The sequence below is a fragment of the Cyprinodon variegatus genome, unplaced genomic scaffold (genome assembly GCF_000732505.1).
Source record: "Cyprinodon variegatus isolate N-32 unplaced genomic scaffold, C_variegatus-1.0 Scaffold83, whole genome shotgun sequence".
Classification (NCBI taxonomy): Eukaryota; Metazoa; Chordata; class Actinopteri; order Cyprinodontiformes; family Cyprinodontidae; genus Cyprinodon; species Cyprinodon variegatus.
In genome coordinates this window covers 429,532-451,119 of record NW_015150536.1, presented here as the reverse complement: position 1 = coordinate 451,119, position 21,588 = coordinate 429,532, and the positions used below count along the sequence as shown (strand labels likewise).

Here is a 21,588-nt window from a genome sequence, read left to right as displayed (position 1 = left end):
CATAGGATAGGATAGGATAGGATGGGATGGGACGGGACGGGACGGGACGGGACGGGACGGGACGGGACGGGACGGGACGGGACGGGACAGGACAGGACAGGATAGGATAGGATAGGATAGGACAGGATAGGATAGGATAGGATGGGATGGGATTGGACAAGATTGGATAGGGTAAGATAGGACATGGGGGGAAAGGAAATGAGAGGAAAGGATGAACATTATTTGTATATTAGCCCAAATATAAATGTATTACTACAGTATAAAGAGAATAGTTTCAGTGTACACAGACTATGTTCTGTTATTACCTTCTTGTCCCTATGTTTTGATAACATTGACTTGCATAAAATACTTATTCCACTTTAACTGTTTTACAATTTGCCTTGATCAAACAACCATCTTAAGTAATATCCTTTTTTTTTTTTTTACAACTAGTTATTTAAAACTGTGGTCTTCATTTAAATACACTTCCTTTACTCTGATAAACTGCAATCTGATTGCAGCTACATTAAATCCAAATTTTAGACTAGAATTTCACATAATCTTGAACACACCATCAGCACTGTGAAAGTTGGCCATTGTAAATATTACTGTGAAGGTATTTTTACCTTGATAAAAAGATGGGTTAAACCTCTCAAAAATGCTTGAAGATGGGGGAGAGGTTTACTTTTCAGCAGGAAAGAAGTCCTAAAAAAATACCCCCTAAACAAAGTTATATGCTCCAGTGTCCTAGTCAAAGCCCAGACCTAAAATAAACTAAAAAATAAATAAATAAAAGAACATGCTCCAAGGCTTCAAGAACTATGTTCCAATTTTACTGATCTTAAGCTCTTGTGCAAAGAAGAATACACAAAGGTTTTTAAAGATAATTGTTTCTACACGTGGAACGCTGGTAGTCAAAGCCCATAAGACTAGCAGCTGGATTACATTCCAAGACAGGTCTACATATTATCAACTTGGCTCTTTTTTGATATGTAAAATAATGTAAAATGAATTAAAAAAAGAATGTAACAGAACATTTTTTTACAGAGGCAAATAAAACCAAATTTTCTTTTCTTGAATTGCTTTATGATAAATTCTTCCTCTTTTTTTATGTCAGTGTAGCGTTCAGTCCAGACTGTTAGGGCTCCAGGTGATTAAACACGTTAGCATCAGATTTTCCCACATCTTTTCCTTCAACCTTTAAATGCCTGAATCCACATGCTGTACCCACATGTAATCAGTCCCTCTTCTGCCCATATAAAAAAAACACATGTTTTCAACAAAGATTTTACACATCCATAACCACACATTGTTTATAGAAATAGAGGAAATACTTTCAGGAAAGAAAAGGGCATTTTTGGACATGTTGAATTTTACTTTGGTTAGCTTGAAAGCCAGGTTGAAAAACAGTCAAAGTGAGCTCTGTCCTGACAAAAAGCCTCACATTTCCCTGTTGAGTTTCCCAGTCTCAGACCCTTTGGGTTTGGAATATTTCACAAACCAAACATGTTTGAAATGTTTATGTTCCCAGTCCATTGGAGTTCATCTAATAAATCTAGCAACTGTGTGAAAATATTCTGAACCCCTTTACGTCATGATAAACACTTTATGCAACTGCGACTTGATTTTTTGTTATAGTCTTTGTAAGAACAGATTATTTATTGATGTCAGATTTGATTGGACAATGAGCGGCATTTAACCACCCTGACTCATATTAAGCAGTGCACATTTAAATTGTAATACTACTCCCACTTCATTTTACAAAGGGAACAATGAATTTGTTGCCAAAATATGGTATTTTGTTTTCTAGAGTTCTAATTTAAAAGAAATCTGTATTTTGTTGTAATCTTTTGTCAAACGTTCTGATAAAAAGCACTGATATCTAAACCTTACCGACTGATAAACAAATGTTCTTACTGTATGTGTTAATTCTGAAACTCCACATTTTTTGAATGAATCAGGTAATCATCAAACAAAAGAGTCTTATTTTGTAATTTACAATGTTTAAATGATGATAATTTTTTTATACATTAATACTGTCAAAATATCAATAATTCATTCAGTATCTGTTGACATTTATACTCTTTACAAACATTGGCTTCATATAGAATATGAAGTATCAACTTAAGCTTTTTACTGAAGTAAAAGCATGAAAATACCGGTTTCAGAATCAGTATTTTCGGTATCATGCAATGATGTCAAGGTGAATAAAATTTGGGTGTTATTTTGTTGTATGGAATGCTTGTAAGATATTAAATAATGTTAGACTCATAACTTAGCATGTCTCAGCTTTCCCATCTTCATCTCAGTACGCGTTATATTAAAACCACGGTTTGTTGAATGAGAAGTGTTCTTCTCAAACCTTTAAAAAAGAAAAGAAAACTATAACTACACATATATGTATAAAATGACAAAATGCTTTTCTTTTGAAGTATTTCTAATTTGGCTACAGTTTTTGGATTTGAATTCTCGAATTGACAACCATCTCACATTACTTACCTCTAATCCAACATCTGTTAGATTTATGTTTCTTCTGGACCACACAATCTCAGCACAGTTGGTTCAAAAGTCTCCATCACTTTATAACAATTTTCTTTTTTTTTTTACAAGTTTAAATACAGGCTAAAACCCAAAATGACCTTCCTACGTTTTTTGAGACGTACACTATATTTAAAGCATGTTATTTCATTTTTGGGGGAAGCCACTACCAGGTTTTATGTTAACATGACATCACTGTCATTAGATGCACTGGCATCAGGGCGTTCAGATGAGCTTCTGCCCTTACTGTTGCTTTGAAATGCCTGAATTAGCAAATGTCATAGTTCAGACCCCAAAAACCTCTGGTAAAGTTAAGTGGCTCTCTTTTACTTTTAAATTTGGAGTGGGTAAACCAGCATTTAATAAAACACAAAATGCACAATGACCTCATGGTTCGGGTTTTTCTGAGATTAAATATACAGACGTTTGCCTCACTCAGTATATTGAAACTCATGAATCGTTTGAATAAGGTTCTGTCCTCATCTAAACTTTAAACACTGAGTAGAAGAAAAATAATTTTTGTCAATCCCAAGATTTAGGGTTCTGGTCCAGTGAAGCACAAATACAAACATCTCTAGTTTCAGTGAGCTGTTCCACATTCAGTAGCTTATTCCAAAGACATAAGCTCTAGAAAATAAATACACTAACACTAAAGACCAATGGATCCAACTCCTGTCAGTAAAGGTAGTTAAAAGTCTGCTAAAGTCACTTTAGAGGGGATAATTGTCTTCCTTTTGACTATTTATGCTGTGTTAGTTTAGTTATTTTCTTGTTGGCGGTTGGTGGTATTCCATGGTGGTACATGCAGATGAGTCCAAACTCATAAATCAGCAATTACATTTTTAGGGTGTATTGTTAGATATGCTTAATATTTATGTATTTAATTAGTACTAAGTAAATTTGTGGAAAATCATGGTATGAAACATACAATGCTTAGTCCAGTTGTGGAGGTGCAGACACTTACTTATGCAGAAGTGTTACACACAGAGGTAGCACTGTGGGAGGATGGCAAGGAAGGAAAGGGGTGTTTGAGGGTGGCATAAACAAAGTAGTGTGATTGCATGTAAAATTAATTGAGATTTTTCAAATGTTTCTTAGATCCAACAGCACCACTGATTGAACCATTAGTTTTACAGTAAAATAATAAACATGTAATTGAAAACCATGCATAAGACATTTTTTAATCAAGACAGACAAATCCAGTGTTGATTAAAATATTTTCAAGTTGTAACACATTTTACATTTAGGCCTGTAAGATATTTCATACATCATTTATGTGCACTAGGTGCCTAATATGTGCCAAAAAAGCTTACTAAAGAAGAAGAAAAAAACAAATATGCATTTTTTTCTTGCAGCAATGAGCGTTGGACTCATATGGAGGGCCCTGTGCCTGCTGTCCATACTTTGCACTTTGTCACGCAATGTGCACTGCACAGAGAACCAGCCAGATCTCTCAGGCACAGAACGGGGACTCACCTTCAGCCACGTCTACAAGATTGACATCCCAGGAAGCTCCAGTTGCACCGTAGAGCGTCTGCCAGTCCAAGAGACAGGTCAGACAGAGAAGACAAACATTAAAGGATAAGCAGGGGGAGCAAGAAATGAGTATACCGTAGATAGACACCAGAGAGTAATATATAAAAGGAATTTCTTTGTTTAAGGTAGAAAGATTATTTTTTTTTATTAGCAGCAGAACCTGTTAACTGAAAGAGTTTATTTTTTGTAGGTCTGCAACAAGATACCACATCCAATGGAGAGAATGACATAATCTTCAAACACAATATTAGGCTGCAAACATCCAAGTGTAACTGTGAGGAGTCAGAAAGCTTCAAGGAGCTGTTGTACAGAGTCAATGGACTGGAAGAAGAAGTTAACTACCTAAAGACCCAGTGCACTCAGGGATGCTGTGGAAGAGGAGGTGCTGCAGGTAAGCTGTCAAAACCAATGCATTTAAGCACCTGAAATCGACAGTAAGCTATTACACCCAAAGTCAATGGTTACTTGAGTTCAACAGGGAAAAAGATGGAGAATAACCTCTCACTAAAATGTTCAGCCTGGGCAATCTAAATGATGATTCAAAGCTAGTCAGTTTTTCCTCATGTTTTTCTTTTAAGGTGTAGACACAAGCTGCAGTGATCATGGTACCTACCAACACGACACCTGCAGCTGCCTATGTAACCCAGGATGGGAAGGTCCTGATTGCTCTGTGTCGTCCTGCCCTGACGAGTGCAGCGACAACGGCCGATGTGTAGATGGGAGATGTGTGTGTTATGAAGGCTACACAGGAGAAGACTGCAGCCAGCTGACGTGTCCAGGCGACTGTAATGATAAGGGGCAGTGTGTGGATGGAAAATGTGTCTGTTTCCCTCATTTTACGGGTGAGGACTGCAGCATCCCAAAGTGCCCTAATGACTGTGAGGGCAATGGGCAGTGTGTGGATGGCCAGTGTGTCTGTGACGATGGCTTCTATGGAGAGGACTGTTCTACAGGTAAGGCATTTCAAGTCGTACAAATAAATGTATTCAATTTTAAAAGTTTGAATTATATTTCTATGAACAGTTGGTCTGCTTCCTTTTACTTACCTTTCTTTGCCAATACACCATAAGTTATCAACACTTTGGCCCATCATTCATCAGACAGCATCAGATTTTAAAAGAATAAGGCCTGATGTACCAACATTGAAGGAATGTTAAAATGTCCATTTGTGTGGTTGATTTCTATTCATTACACAGCAGTTCAAATCATGTAGTTCCTTATAGTAATGGCAAAGGTTTCAGTCTGCACCAATCCAAACAGAACAAACAGTATGTAATGTGCTACAGTCTACTCTACCTGACCACTTTCTAAAATTCGTTTTAGACATTTTTTCATTTAGCTCATACCCTAAGAACACTGAAGACCTTGTAGTGTTGTTTTTTCCTATATATGATGTTCCATCAATGTGAATTTTACAGGACAACCTAAAGGTGCAAAATATAGATCTGACCAGATATAGACAGCCATGTCTTGCTCCTGCAACCGAAGTGTTCACTCTATTGTCCCCTTAACAGCAAAGCCTTTGGCATAAGAGCCTCCGTACCCACCCACTAGGTTGCAATAGAAATCTCTGCAGACACGTGATCCAGATTTTTGTGACAGCTTTGGCTTAACATGTTGACAATGTCAAGAATATAGTAGTCCTAGTCAGAAAGTGATGCCGACCAAAACTCAGATAAAAATAGCAAATGGTTTTATCATAAGCAGAAGAAAAACAACAGCAAAGATGGTTTTCAATAAATGCTGTGAGAAAGATGGGCTGTTTTCCCAGAGTGGATAATTTATCTCTGTGACAAGGATACAAAACTACTCTGAATATACAATTAAAAATCACTTTATCCTTTTTTTTACTCCTTTTTTTTTTTTTTTTTTACTTTTTTCCTTCCTCTTTTGAGTAGACTATGAGTAAACCAGCACATCATTGCCCCCTGAGGGGCTATATGAAATCTGTAATTCTCTGTATGGAAAAAGGATGTGCACCTCAGCAATAAATACAATAAATAGGTGCACAGTCTTATCTGTAGGGACCAAGCTGCTCACATACACAGATATGGAGAGGTTTGTTAAGCCTTAGCACTCCCCCCATTGACACTTCCTCCAGTATAAAGCACAGGGTACATGATACAGCAAAAAATACAGTCTCTGTCACTGTAACTGTCATTGTAATGAATGGAAACCCCAAAGATTCTAAGATATCAACCAACATGACACACACACAGTTAGGGATATTTATATATATTTAAATATGTGTGCAAACAAATTGACTTTTAAACAAAAAGTAAAAAGTTTCCTACAGTTTCCTTAAATAAAAAAAGACAAGACAAATGCTGTCCAGACTGAAAGAGGATAATTTAAATGCACCAAGAAAAGGGCCTTTTTGGCAGTGATGTCAAATAATGAATAAATGCCAGATGGCTTCGAAAGAGTACTTCCTCAGTCTGACTGGTTTACCATTAACAATGCACCAGACAGCCACTTTTTTTTTTCATGATTGCTTTGCACTGGGGACTATTGTGGATTTATTTAATACTATAATCTTTAGCGTTGAAAACAAAACCACTGGTGAAGAATTAGTTGTTTTTAGTCTGCACTAACAAATGATTGTCTCTTTCCTGGCAGAAAATGACATTTATTTTCTATGTGTAAACTGGCATTTCTTATAAAAATGTACACGAGTAGAGTAAAATGTGTCTGTCTGTCTGGGTCTGTCCGTCTCTTACTATCTAGCTTTCAAAAGGTGAATTTTTCCACTTTTTATCATTTTACACTCATTTTTAGAAACTCAAATTCAATACAAAAATACTTAATATTTCCTAAATGGAAATTAAATTATACTATAAATATAGATAACTATAATATAGATACATACAAAATACTGAAAGGTGAGGTGTGCAAAAGAATTCAGCCCCCATTTTGTCTAATTGTAACCAATTAACTTCAGAAGTTGTCTAATGGTTCCTAATGATTAGAGTCCAGTGCTGGCTGCTGCTCTCTAAAACAGGGGAGGCTCAGAGTTGTTAAATTAAACCCAAACGTCACGTATTGCATTTACAAATGTGGAAACACATAAAACACATTATTCCAACAGGTGAAAATAGCTGTTGTGATGCGCTCTGAAAAGATAAACTCCAGAAACCACAGCAAGAGTTCAGCACAAGATGACTGTTCTGACTGAATGATCAATTTTCCCCCTCGGCTCAGGAGGAAAACTTCCTTACTATTTTGCCGCTGTCAGTCAAAAATCCTTAAGCACTCAGAGGAGGGGAAAATCTGAAATGAGACTTCCAAAATGTTTCAAGTACTTCTATTAGACAACTTTGAGATATGGGTGAATAAGGTTTATTTCTTCTGTTTCTCCATTCTTTCTCTGGACCAAAAAGATGTACTAAAGTTTTCATTTAGTCTTCTTTCAAGTTTCAGAAAAGAGCTTAACAAGCTGAAATATAATTCTCAGACTTCCTCAGCTTTAATGTCTCCTTGTGATCCCAAGCAGAGAAACCAGAGAGCTCACTTAAGTCTGCTCTCATCGCAGATTTAATATCTTTGATAAAAATATTTTTTTTGGAATGCATCAAAAAAAAACATTTGTAGAATTGACTCGACATTAAATATCTTTATGAGACTCTGAAACACAAATTGAAGAATTAGATGTTACTGTAAAACAAAGGTCAAGAGGCAAAAAACCCATGGTCCAGATGGTTTGACTTCCACTGTACATATGTTTTTTTCTGGAAAGACTTAAAATAAATATCATATAAAGTCTTAAAAGAATGTATAGAAAAAGATTATTTAATGCCAACCATGAAACACGGATTCATTAGATTAGTCACCAAACCAGGAAGTGATAAAAGACATATCAACATTCCGAGGCAAATAACTTTAATGAATGTAAATAACATATTATTCAACCCCCTTTTTTTTTTAAATTGATTTAAAAGTGATTTGTAACAGACAGTGTGTGAAACCCGAACCAGGATTTATTAAGGATTAATCCATAGGAAACAATCTTAGGTTGGCTCTTGACCTTATAGACTGCTCCATAGATCTCCTAAGAGGTTTAGCCTCACTGGAAGTGACGTATTTTGTTATCCAATCAGGGCTCTACTTTCTCGCTACTTACTTCAATAGACTAAAGCTCAAACCTCAACAGGGATTTCTCCAAGATACTCACTTGCAGCGGCCTGCTGCTCCACAGCGGAGGGAAGGTTGTTTTCAAAAACAATCTCAATAGCTGATTTTTGTGCAAATTCCTAATGAAATCAGGTGCATTTTAGCCTATATTTGATATAGTTTAATTACTACATTTATAAAGTTTGACAAATTCATATTTTACCAATAATTTAACCAAATTTACAGGAGAGGTTTAGCCTCCCTTGTATTCAGTGGGAAACCACTGCTAGAGTCTACCTGTGTGGAATCAAAAGCATAATTAGTTTTGTAAGCCACTGTATATAAATCTGTGTTTGTTTTTCCATTTATTCTAATATAATGATCCAACTTTTCTAGTACAATATTCCAGAAATAAGATTTCGCTTCAATATTGTTTTTAGCACAATTTAACTGCAATATCCTGAAAACAAGTGTATCTAATGCGTGGTGAGTGGGATTCCCACTGCCTGACTTAAACCATTTTGTGATGGATGGGTTAAGAAAACCATTTAGCCCAGAGTTATTGCTCCAACAAAACTGCCCAGAGGAAATGGGAAATCATTTCAAAGCAACATCACTCTGAAGCTAAACAGATGGGTTCTTATGCAGTCTAAAAAAGTGAGAGGCAAAAGTATTAAAAAAAGATTTTTATTATATTCCAAGTCTGAATATGTGTTTCATGTTAAAATATGTTCCTAATTTTTCGTTGAAAGAACTTTATCGTTCTTTCGATCAATATTTAGAAATTTTTGATCATTAGCCACGTAACAACTTTTATGTCAGGTAAACTCACTAATTATTAAAGTTTAGTAGTAGATGTGTTGATGAAAAGCAAAAGTTTTATCCTTTTTTTAACAGTTTTATCTTTTATTTAAAAATTAGTGAAAAAAACAAAAACAAATGGTTCATCATTGTAATGATCTTCTTTAGCAGCGGTCAACCACAGGCTGAAATTAAACATGCAAAATCAACAATTCATCTGTTTATTTTCCCAAAAGTTCTTCCACTTATTTCACAGAAGATAAAAATAAAAGGCTAAAATCCCTGCAGGATAGGACTACCTAATGCCTCAGGCAAGGGCCATGTAAAACACACCAACAAAACTGTACGAATCCTGAGAAAATATGCTTGAGGTCTTTTGCTTCCTATCCAGAGAAAAAGAAGAAACTTTAACTGGATAGAAAGTAGCTGCTAATAACAAACATGATGCATCATTTCACAAAAAAATTAAACAGATCGCTCTTTGGATTCATCCAGGATGATCTAAGGATAGAATTTCATGGAGTCAATGAATAGAGAAAAGTTTGGCAAAGATCATCTGAAACACTTTCAATAAAGATGTTTTGCTTTTCTTCATCAAACACATTCCACAGCCATAGATTTAAAAAGTGACTATTGATATTAGGGAATTAATACGAAGATCAAGCTCTGAACCTGTGAAAATGTGTTTTATAAATAACGACATGCAATCATGGTTCAAAGAAGGTATACTCTACACCGAAAAAAAATAATGCATACCGTTTTTGACATTTACTTATAAACTAATATTTAGTTACTTTAACACAATTGTTTCATGTTAGCAGGGTAGGACATAAAACAATTGTGTTAAAGTAACTATATATGATTAAGTAAATGTCAAATGTGGTAGCATTATTCTTTTCAGTGTATCACATACAAACCACTTTAAATTGGATTCAAAACGTTTTTAGTTTAATTGTAGAGGTATACACCTCACATTACCAGGGAACATGATTTGTTAATTTTACAAAGATTAAAATAAATCAAACAACATGTAGAAAAGCTAAGAATGTTAGAAAATCTTTTTTATCAATCGTACCTTTATTTACTTCTAATCTGGTTTTTGATTAGACTCTGATTAAACACATCTTAAAGTATGCTCACAAAACAAAACAACATATTTACCTCAGGAGCTATTTCTCTACATTTCAATCTTTCTGGGAACCATATTTTCTATAAAATCCTTATTTCATTTTTATATCATTAATGTGCATATTCAGATTACTGTGCAGTACAATTCCTTCTCCTCATCTAAACACATACAACTAACAAATTTGTTACCCAAAGGTATTGTGGTATTTTTTTAAAGAACCGCCTTGTCCACTTTAAAAAGAAATGCGTGTGCAAGAGCATGCACAAGCCCATTTCTCCTCGTGCACGCCCTATTTAAAATGTTATGATCTCATAGCTCATACAAGCTTACTGTGTCCACATACAGCGGGGACTATATAGTGGATCCCCCTGCCTTACTGTGCTCCCCCCCCACCTGCACGGTAAGGCAGGTGGGGGGGAAGCACGGGGCCGTAGGTGTCGAGGCTATCCTGACAGGGTCAGGTTCGGTCGCTCCGTCCCCTGCTGGCTCCCTACCCCTGTCCACCGGGGTTCCCAGACCAGCCCCAGAACTTACGGCTCGGTTCGAGTGCCCGGTGTGTTTCGCTAAGGTGCTGCACTGTAGTCGACCAAAATCGCAGACCATTTTGAAATTCCCCCCGGACATTTTCTTTTTAGGTTAGAAAAGTAGGACGTCCAGGAGCAAGAGGACGTCATGTCACCCTACCATATCAACAATTTTGATGTTTCAGTGAGTGAGTGCTGGTTGCTATGATGCATCTTTGCTCAGCAGCTTTGCTCGTTGTAAACCAACCAATAAGCGCACAGCTCATCTAAATATTCATGAGAATACCACAAAGGAGGAAACCTGTCGTTTCATTTGAGGGCTCTTACCCAGGCTTGCATTAGGGCGCATTGAACAGCAAATATGACATTTTCAGTCCAACCAATGTTGCACACCCTATTCAGAGACCTTAAGGGCCAGCACCAAATAACCTATATAATAATTTTATAACCCCTTTAATTTGAGATATATTAATGGATTTTTCAGGTTGATATGCAGCACTTGGTATATTAATGCTCCTTGTGGCCTTCTGTTCAAAAACGTAACTATCTTGAGAGGGGTGGATGAACATTGTAGTTATAAGCTAAAAGTTGTTAGTAAAAAAACAGATATGACCCATACCAGACAATGAACGTTTTGGTTCTCTGGTTTAGGATTTAGCCTAGGGGAGTGAATTTTGCCTAAACTTGAAGTAACTCTTTAACATCTCAATCGGTTGGGCCAAATTGGTCTGCAATCACATTCCAGTTAATAAAGGGAGGGAGATATGGGTTGGTTTATTGTAAGATAACAGTCTAGTTACACAGTGTTGGTTTAAAGAATGTGACATTGAGACAAAGACAATGTAGTGAAGACAACTTGATGAGCATCAGAATGGGGACGAAAATAGATTTTGGGAGCTTTGAATGTGAATGTGAATGTGAATACAGAGCATAGCAAATTCAAGTAAACATTGTCAGTGTAAAGTACTATGTAAAGCAAAACTGGGCAGGCACCGACTTTCTAGAACTCAGGAAAGAAGTGAAACGTTAAGGAAGCCACTTCCTTCCATATAAACTGACGTGCAAGTTGAAAAATCAGTACAGTGTTTGTTAGTGACAAATATGCAACAATTCTAGGAAAGAAAACACATTTTATAATAAAAAGGACAAAAATGAATGTGAAGGAATTGATACAAAACAATAAAAAGATAAGATATCTAAATTATTAATTAAATAATATATATATTTATATTTTTTTGTTAAACTATACATTGGATGAATTATTCATTTGTAAAGATATTTTCTATATATTTTTCTTAATTAGAGAAGAATTTCTCCTCTAACGCTTCATCATCCATGTTACTTCTTAATCTATCAACCAATAATTGATTAATGACAACAATGGCTTTAGTGATCAAATTGAAAGTGAGGGTGATGATAATAGACTATAAGAAAAATGGGAAGTTATTTTAATTAGCTGTCACTTCACTGCTTAGTTAATAAAAAAAGAAGTAGGCCATGATTATGATTATGTAATTACATCCATTTAATTATTCCATTAACCTGGCTCATGTATAAAGTGATATGACCTCTCAACAATTATTATATCATACTAATATGTGAGCATTTGTTGGCTTTGCTACAAGAACCCAGTTCTGCGCTTGTATGAATAGATGCCTCACTTTATCTGTTAGACTGTATGCCAAAATGCAATCTTTCTGCAATAAGAATTTTTTATCTCAAATACTTAATCATAATTCATCATTTTCTCTTAGCACAAAAATTGTTGATCTAATGTTTGTGCATTTGGTAAATGGTACTTTGAACTTCTTGATGCTGCTTTGTGGTTTAAATGAGTCCACAAGAGGCTTAACAACAGCCATTCATTTTTTTAATGTTCTTTTTTTTTGCTTTATTTTTTGGTCATGTATTTGCGAGTCAATTTTAGATGATGGGATTTATTTTGAAAGCAACTGTTGCTGCACATCTGTGGAATTCAAAGCTCCCTCCCAGCAGTTATTTCAGATAAAGCCGCCAAGGGGCTTTTTCAGTGGGGCTGACCCGTGACCACGGCATCTTTAACATCCAGACAGCTTATGACAACAGGTCACATAATACCACAGGAATACCACAACAGCCATCAGTCTTTTAGGGGCCTCACTCCTGCTTTTGTCCTGCAGGAAAAATCATCACCTGTCTAATAATACCACATAATCACCACTCAGAGCACCGTGCCTAAGGAGCAGATTACCAAATTGCATTTTGGAGGAATCTAAGGAAAGCAACACTCAAACCATGAATAGTGGCAGCATAGACATGGAGGGCATGTCTTACACTACAGCAAAAACTCTGTGACATAAAACAGAAGTAACAAATTATAGTTTTTCTCCTGCACTACAACAAACTATTCATTTTTTTAAAAGATTCTATAATAACCAAACAAAAGTTTGTTTGAAATCGTATTTTTGCATTATTCTGTAGTTTCCTTAAAAAGCACTCATAGGACTCAATGTTTTTTCTCAGATTTTGCCATGCAATACCCACCACTTTTGATGTATTTTTTATATTTTATCCAATAGACAAACACAAAAAACACATAATGATTAAATGTTAGAAAATAATTCTTACTTTTTTTTTATTTTGCAAAAATTCTGAAAAGTGTTGCATTTATTTTATTTATTCAGATACCTTTATTCTGATTACTTTCAATACATCCAAAACAACTATGTAGCTGCAGAGGTAACCTAATCAGTACAGAAAATTTACTAAATAGCAATTTAATCTTTTTATGTGATGGTTTTTGAGGTTTTTTAGAGAAGCTTAGAGAACAGCAAACACCACACCAGGCATGCCAAAGATAAAGTTTTTAGTCTGTTTGAAGAAGGGTAGGGTTATCAAACAAAAACCCAACATTCAGTTCAAATAAGTGGTTCAAGTTTTAATGTGATATATGATAATTAAGCTGAGTAACACACCTACCAACGTAAGTTAGCCCCCTAAACTGTGAGACGTCAAGTTCCTCAAGTTCCCATGATAAGTCTAAAGCTGGATCTTATAGCCACAGCTCAGGGTAAATCATGAGAAACAGCAGAAAAATCACAAGTAAATGGTAAAACAAGTAAAATCGAAATTACTGCATACTGTATTAGCATTAAACATACAGACTTTATATGTATTAGAATTAGCTTACTTAAATTCAAATAATTATTTACCTGTGTAGGGTAAGTAAATTGTGCATATTTATGTATTAAAACAGATTCTTTACAAGAAGTGAAAATAACTTTTCTTATGAAGCAGGAATCTGAACACTTGTTCACCTTTAGTATATTGAGAAAATGAATGAGTAAGAGGAAGGACCTGCAACAATGCTCCTTTGTGCACCTACGATGCAGCAGTGTTTCATTGAAGTTTTTTACTCTAAAACAGTGTCATGCATTTTTGCAAGACCATCTATATAGGAAAGTTGAAATATTAGATTCATTGAAATGTGGTTCACCATGTCTGGTACTGATTAACACATTTTCAAACTGGAATAAGCGACTCAGACTTTCACAGTAGTAGGTCAGCCATGTCAAACCTCGAGCTACCTCATGGCATTTAGTTCTTCAACTCTGCAACTTTTTGTGTAGGGGAATATCAAACCTAAGCCAACATCAACAGTGGTGCTGGTCAGAGGGAATGTCAGGGTGCAAAATAAAAAGTGGGAGGTAGGCAAAAAAAAACAAAGTGTGTTGTTATAGACTGTTAGCACTAATATTGGTAATAGTTATGCAGAAAAAAAGGATTACAGTGGAAAGAGTTGTTGTTTTATCTGGCAACGTTTAATTTTAACACATGTATGATGGATGCCAATCTCAACTTATTGAAGGACAGTGGGATTGCATTTAAAACTGAGTGCACATTCACCAGAGGAAAAAGCCATTTGAACTTTTTAGAAATTTTTCAGTAAATGCTTTGTAACCTATTTTACTTTATGTACCGTTTGTTAGCTTAAATTTTGGTCCAAATATGGTTTTCAGTCTTAGCATGTTTTATCTTTTCCATCTGGTCTGACATAATATTTAAGGGTAAAGATTGTTGACCTTCTTGCCTTGAGTTGCATCAGGGGGATTAACTTACAGTTCCTGCATGGAAAAGTCCATGTTAAAGGAAAAACACCAAGCTTCCTGATTTTGCCTTGTGGAATACCACCTGAACCTGATGTAAATTCCTTCCCTGCCAACAACTCCTTCATGTAGATTTACACAAATTTTGTCCAAAATATACGCCTTATTTTTTATGCTCTTAAAACCATTTATGTCCCAACATTTCACTCAACTTGTTTGTATAAGCCCTTTCCCATACACTAATCACATATTTCTTTCTGGCTACTGATCTGTTATTGCTCTCCCCTCTAGTTATATATTTCTTTTTTATATCTACTGCCCGTCCTTTAGTATCCTTTTTTACCACCATTTCCACTGAGACACATTGGCCTTCTGCAGTGAAGCCACCAAAGAGCAGAGTTTTTTACCTGCTGTGAGGGGATTTCTTCCTCAGCCTTTGAACAATAATTGACTGCTGTTACCTTGGTTATCTCTGGGTCACTTTAATTGCTGTTGCAAAGTAACAGGAATGGATCATTTTCAGGATCTTTTCATTAATCAAATAACTTTGTTTCAGAAAATCCACTAAAATTAAATTAAACACATAAATATAACATAAATATAACACTTATATTTAATTACATATATGCATTATTATGTTATATGTATGATTTAGAGCTTATGTCTGTAAAGGGTTATAAGGAGGTGGAAGTTATTGAATCATAACCCTTCATTTACTGTCCTATTAACACAAACAATCTTCTTGATTGCTACTTTACTTGTGAGGTCATACAATTCCAAAGTCCAATAAATGAGCAAATTAATTAATTAATGTACATATAAACACACATACAAACACTCACATGTGAACTCAGACATCTTCATTCACACAGTAATTAGACATAGCCCAAATGTCCACAACCATCAACAAAATATGTAGTATACTATGCATAGAGTGAATAAGTATACCCAGTGATGTTAATCACCCTTCTTGCAAATCATCTTCAATTTAAGAATTTGAAATTAAGTTTATCCCTTTAACTATACCCTTCCTCTATCTCCACAGATATTTTTGTGTTCTTTCTGGTATGTGTTCATTTATTGCACTGAACATTGTACTAGATCAGAGAATTATCAATACTGGTACCAATACTGACCCCTGGTGGACACCAGCTACTCCCGCAGCTGCGTGTCTCAGTGATAGTCTGATAAACTAGACTAAATGTGAGATTAAATGTGTCGCAAGCAAAAATGATTTTGGCTGCTGGCAGGTGGGGCTAGTTTACTAGGCTGTCGCAGTGAGCTTGTTGCAGTTATTTTTTATTTATGCCCAATATTGAAGCGTGGTCTGCGTTATGTTATTCCACGCCACAACGCAAGAGGGACAACCACGAACTAGCTGTGGGTCTAGATATGGCCGAGGGAATGAGGAAGTGGGGGCAAGTTTGTGCGACAACAGAGGGACATGAAGGCAAAAAAGAGCGGGGATCCAGGTGGATCCCAGCGTTCTCTCGCACCTTGCTCTGCTAGCTGATCAAACTTCACGAGTCGTTTTCCGCAATGGTGGTCATACCAACAAAACAAGCTGCTAAGGTACCAAACAGGAAATACGCATAGTGTAGAGTGGATGTAGATTTAACCAATCAGAGGCCTCCTGTAGCACGGTCTGCGGTCACCTACAATTTTAGAGAGGTGCTTGTCGCTACCCAATCCGTCCCGGAAGCACTATCCGTCCTGCACATGCGCAGGACGGATCGTGCTTCTGGGAAGGATCGGGTAGTGACAGTGCTCCAGATTGTCTGTGACAGGGGTGGGAGCATATTTGCATTTACTGCGACACATACACAGACGACCTGGTTTCTGAGTATAAATCAGCCTTTAAGTATACATCATACTGATAATCAACCATTATACTGATAATTACCATTTTGCAAAAATTATGGCCAACTCCTGAAACAGCTCTTTATCCACCCCAGACCCACCCTTATGTATGGCATAATGCTTTTCCTGATTAAAATATTGTGATTGATTGTTTTGAAGGGTTTTTCCAGATTGACAAATGGACCAATTACAAACTTATGTTCATCAATGGAGCTTGTGATTTCCTCTAATAATTTCCAAGACTGCCAAAAATGTGGAATTCTATAATCTAAATACAAACTAATTTTTAGAAAGTAATTTGTGTTTACCAATGAAAATTTCTGGACTGCCAAAAATAGTTTTTCTAAAATCTTGGAAAACTGTGGAAGTAGAGAAACAGGCCTATAGTTTGTAAATGTCTCTCTATCTCCAGTTTTGATATGGAGATCATGATAAGATATCTGCTTGAAAATAGAGATTACAGATATGAGTCAGTGTTTTAACAATTCCATCATAAACTTTTTTAATTGTTCCTACATCAATGTCATTTGACCTTTTATTCTTACATTTGTTTACAACAACCATGATCTCCCTATTTTCCACCGCTGTGAGACACTGAGTTAGGATTGTTTTAATCTCAGAGTTTACTATGATATTTCTTTTTAGGCCCATAAAATTAAGTTTATTTATTGTTATAACCTTAATATATTTTTTCTTTCTCCGTCATCTAATAGTGTTAGGAAGTTTCTATTCCTCATATTCTTTTTTTACAGGCATTCTGCTTGCAATACTGTTGTGATCCATAGTGTATCAGAATATTTACCGTTTGGTTTATTATTTTATAGGACAGTATTTATCGCATGTATCTTTCAAAATATTTCGGAACATTTCATAAGCTTTATGTTTTGTCTTTTCCTTGGATATTGAGTACTACTTTGACTAAGCAGGTATTCTCTAAATTTAATTATTGACTCCTCCGACTTAATTTGTTTTTAGTTTTGAGTGTAGTTCTTTGCAGCTTTCCTGCAACAGATGTCCTATTCTACACACACTTGTAGACAGTCACTGATATTCGAAATAAATATTCCACTTGTGGGGCCTCATGGAAGAACATTTATGAATTGGTTCTTAAATTATTTGCACGTGTCATTTACAAGAAAACGACGCATTCAACATTTTTGCTCCTATTGCTAGTCTCCTCTCAGGTACGAACACATTTTATGAATGCTCCAGTCTAGAGGAGTCTTGTGTAATCAGTCAGCTGTTATCCACATCTAGCTTTTTACTAAATGACTACATTTGTTTTTCTTAGAAGCAATTGTTCATTTTATTAGGCCGACTCAATACGTATTATGCAGCTCTGAGATTATAAATAAAAATTTTATTCTATGAGTCATTACTTGCAGTTGGGATGTCGGTATCAAGGGGACTCTGGTTTACTTTTTATGTAAAATCATCAAAAGAAAGCACAGTCCGAGATCGGGCTACAATTGAAATAACATCTGGAACAGAAAATGGATAGAAAGTTCAGCAACACTCCTCGTACCTAACAGAGAGACTTGCATTCATTTCATCCATGGCAGTTCCTTGGCTTTCTTACACTAAATGCGGAATATATCAATATTTTATACATGTTTATGGGTTGTGAGAGAGATAGAGAGTAGGATGAAGGGATGGCAGATGTGGTCTATAGATATGCATTATACGTGTGTATTAAAAGGAGATTTAGCAGAATGTTGTCATGTTGGTGGATGTTGAACTCGTGTTAAATATTTACAGCATATGTTGCACCTCTTACCTCCAGTAGTAGTTTTTATTGACTGTTTTCGGATCAATTGATTTTTCCTTTATATTATTTTCATTATTTTATTTTTACTTCGGTAACAGTGCAACCGTGGCATTTACAGCTCTTGCAATTTATTTCCCACTGCTTGGCTTTTTACTGGTCCTTTAATTATCTCTCAGGCAAACCTTGATCTGCAAAACCTTTAAGTTTTTCTACTTCGTGTTTAATGCAATTTCTATGATTGGAAAACTGCGTGTTCATTCACAGAAAATTTGTCGCCTTTTAAGGAATTATTGGGATGGTAATTATGCAGATTTACATTTCACACAAACACTTGCTCACTCATGCACAAGTGGAGCACATCACCTTTAGGAGGATCATTTACGATAATTTACTGAAGTTAACCCTTTATAGGGCGCTCAGTGAAATACTTTGAAAATCCAAGTTTTAAGCCAATAGTGTTATTGGAATCCAGGGCAAGACCTTATTACCTTTGTAACATTCATAAAATATGGATATTTTGATGGCAGAAATTAATGTCAATGTAATAACAAGTAACGCCAACTTTCCCGAATATATTAAGAAAAATAACAAAAGTGTTTCTATAAAAAATTCATGAAAAACACTCTGAGAGTGAAAGAAACACATTTCTTTTGGTACAACATAACCTTAGAGGCAATAATGCTGATACTGTCGCTTACATTTTTTTAGTTTATAAACCTAAATATAATTGTTAACTAGGTTTATTAACTTTTTAACTCTTCTTTTTAACTTTTCAATCAGCTTTTTACCTTTTTTAAACTTAATTTATAGTAGGGAATATATCATTAAAGGGTTCATCTAATTGGTCAAATGACAAAATAAGATGTACAGCCATGTAGCAGTATCTTTGCTGAATGGCTGGATATAGATATTGTGCTTCTAGACCTCACTGAGGGACGGGGGGGGGGGACTCCATTTTTAAGGAGTATGCAACTGATCAAAAACGCTAACTTGCCCTATAAAGGGTTGAGAATGTTTGTTTAATCTGATTTGGTGCCTTTGTAAAAGTCCACAGTAGGAGAAAAAGTAAGAGAAATTTATGAGAAATTTCTAAAATGTTCATGACGCCCATAATGTTGTTATCTCTCAGGTTTTAACTATATTATCTGTAATGCGGCACTGTGAGCTGTGATGATTCTGGGTCAGGTGATTTTGGGTAATCGGTGTGGTAATGCACTTAACACAAACACAAATGATGGAGAAAGAAAGACAAGAGAACTATTAGCTCCTCAATGAAAATAATTTATAGACTCCATGCTGACCCCTAATTCTCATTTCTATTTCAGTCTTGGCACCTAAGGGTCTGCAGTTGATCCAGAAGACAGATGTCTCTCTTCTGGTGGAATGGGAGACTGTCCAAGGAGCTGAGTATTACATGTTGACTTATCATCCCAAATTTGATGAGGGTGCAGTGGAGGAGGTATGTTTTTTTTATATATTTTTTTCTTTTCATCAAAATAAGCTGTTGTTTGCAAAAAGTTTAAATCATTCCTTTCTTTAATTGTTTAATAGGTTCAGATTCCTAACTCTGAAAATTCCTACCTTATAACGGATCTCACTCCAGGGGTTACCTACATTGTCAAAGTCTATGCAGTCATCAAAAAGATCCAGAGTGAAGCAGATATGATTAAAGCCACCACAGGTGAGACCAGGAGGCACAAAAGCATATATTTTTTTGCGTGGTTTTCATATTTGACCACTATAGAAATGTATAGGACCATTTTTATTCCTGATAAGTCATGTTAACGCATTGTAAAGTATTCTTAACTTCTTGACAACATATTTAAAATTCGAGCTTGATAGATGTTTACAAGTTTAAATTTCAACAAGTCCATTTTCAGTTACATGCTTTATGGCCAATGTTCTACTGTATGAAGGGGAGACCTACTCAACATTCAATGATACCAACTCACTAGAGAATGAGCATACACTGATATAAAGAGCAGATAGGTTATGTTTTTTAAGCCTAGTGGTAATGTGTCCCCTCTCTCTAGTTCCACCCTGGGCAGTTTCCCATATGGCCTAAATTAAAAAGTGCCACTGCTTCTGAATATCATACATTTTCAACCTTTTATTAATTGAGTTTCAAAAACCAGAAGTATAGGCACAGGAATTTTAGTATGCTTTCTCTAAACCATACAATGTGAAAATTATAAACACATACTAAATACATTTTCCCCAACAAGATACACTTTTTTTCATTAACAGGCTTGTGGATTCTTTTTGGATTAATATTTGAACCCTGTTATGCAGAGTTTTTAAGTTTCAAACTACATTAGCTGGTTTCCTGGCAAGAAACAACTAATCTAATCAAATCTAGTCAAATTTCACAATTTCAACAGGGCTGATGTGGAGGCTTTAAGAAGGCCAGTCTTTTATGTTCGTGTTAACTGGATGTCTCTTTTGCAAAACTCATTTTCATTGCATTTTGGATTATTTTTCTGTTGGATCACCCAGTTGAGGCAAGAGGAATATAATCTTACTTAAAACGGATTAGATACAATGTCCTAGAAAAGTCCGGAAACCATGAAGGCTTGAGCATTTAGATCCTAAAACATGTGACTGTGCAGTGCAGTGCAATAATGATAATACAGCCTGAGAGGATACAGAATAAGAGAAAAATCACCTGCTTTAAAATGTTCAGGCCGTACTACAATTTTCAATAACTCGTGTTGACAAGACAAAATGCTCCCTGGAATAAGAATATATTAATATATGTAGCTTTTAAGTATTGTTGTACAACCCTTCAACATAAAATAAATAAATGCTGAGTTGATTAGTTTTTTACCGTGTAATCTTTTACTTATCAAGCTCAATATACCGTGTTTGACTGTTTCATTAGGCACTGGCTTGTTAGGCATTACATTATGGTAATTACAAGGAAACTGCTGCATGGATGTGTTTACCATAAACTGCAACTCACAGATGTGGTAGGAGACAGAGTGGTAGGGGAAGGGATTTCTTGTCTGGATTTATGGTAGTTAATGAGAAGGAAGGAGATGAGTTGGATTGTGAAATGTGGTTTGACTGGTTTTCATGGAAAAAAAAGTCATACTTCATGGCTGTTCCCACAAGAAAACACAACATCATCTGGCCTGGTGCTGTGTGAGGAGAGAGCAAAATGAGGCAGACCTTTCACGGGTTGCATACTTTTCATTTTAACTTCAAACGATGGTCTACTTCAAAGGGGGCTTTAAGTGAGTACTTTCTAATTTCCCT

The 21,588-nt window shown here is 35.7% G+C and overlaps 1 protein-coding gene across 4 annotated transcripts in view; it reads left to right on the top strand.

Annotated features, from left to right (window-relative positions):
* tnn (tenascin N) overlaps window positions 1-21,588 on the top strand; it is a 60,155-nt gene that overhangs the window by 1,863 nt on the left and 36,704 nt on the right. For all 4 annotated transcript variants that reach the window (XM_015373236.1, XM_015373234.1, XM_015373235.1 and 1 more), the window contains exons 2-6: window positions 3,873-4,070; window positions 4,244-4,444; window positions 4,632-5,006; window positions 19,656-19,789; window positions 19,882-20,011. In XM_015373236.1, the coding sequence (XP_015228722.1) occupies window positions 3,875-4,070; window positions 4,244-4,444; window positions 4,632-5,006; window positions 19,656-19,789; window positions 19,882-20,011 (1,036 nt within the window). In that variant the 5' untranslated portion in view covers window positions 3,873-3,874. The remainder of the gene's footprint in view (window positions 1-3,872; window positions 4,071-4,243; window positions 4,445-4,631; window positions 5,007-19,655; window positions 19,790-19,881; window positions 20,012-21,588) is intronic.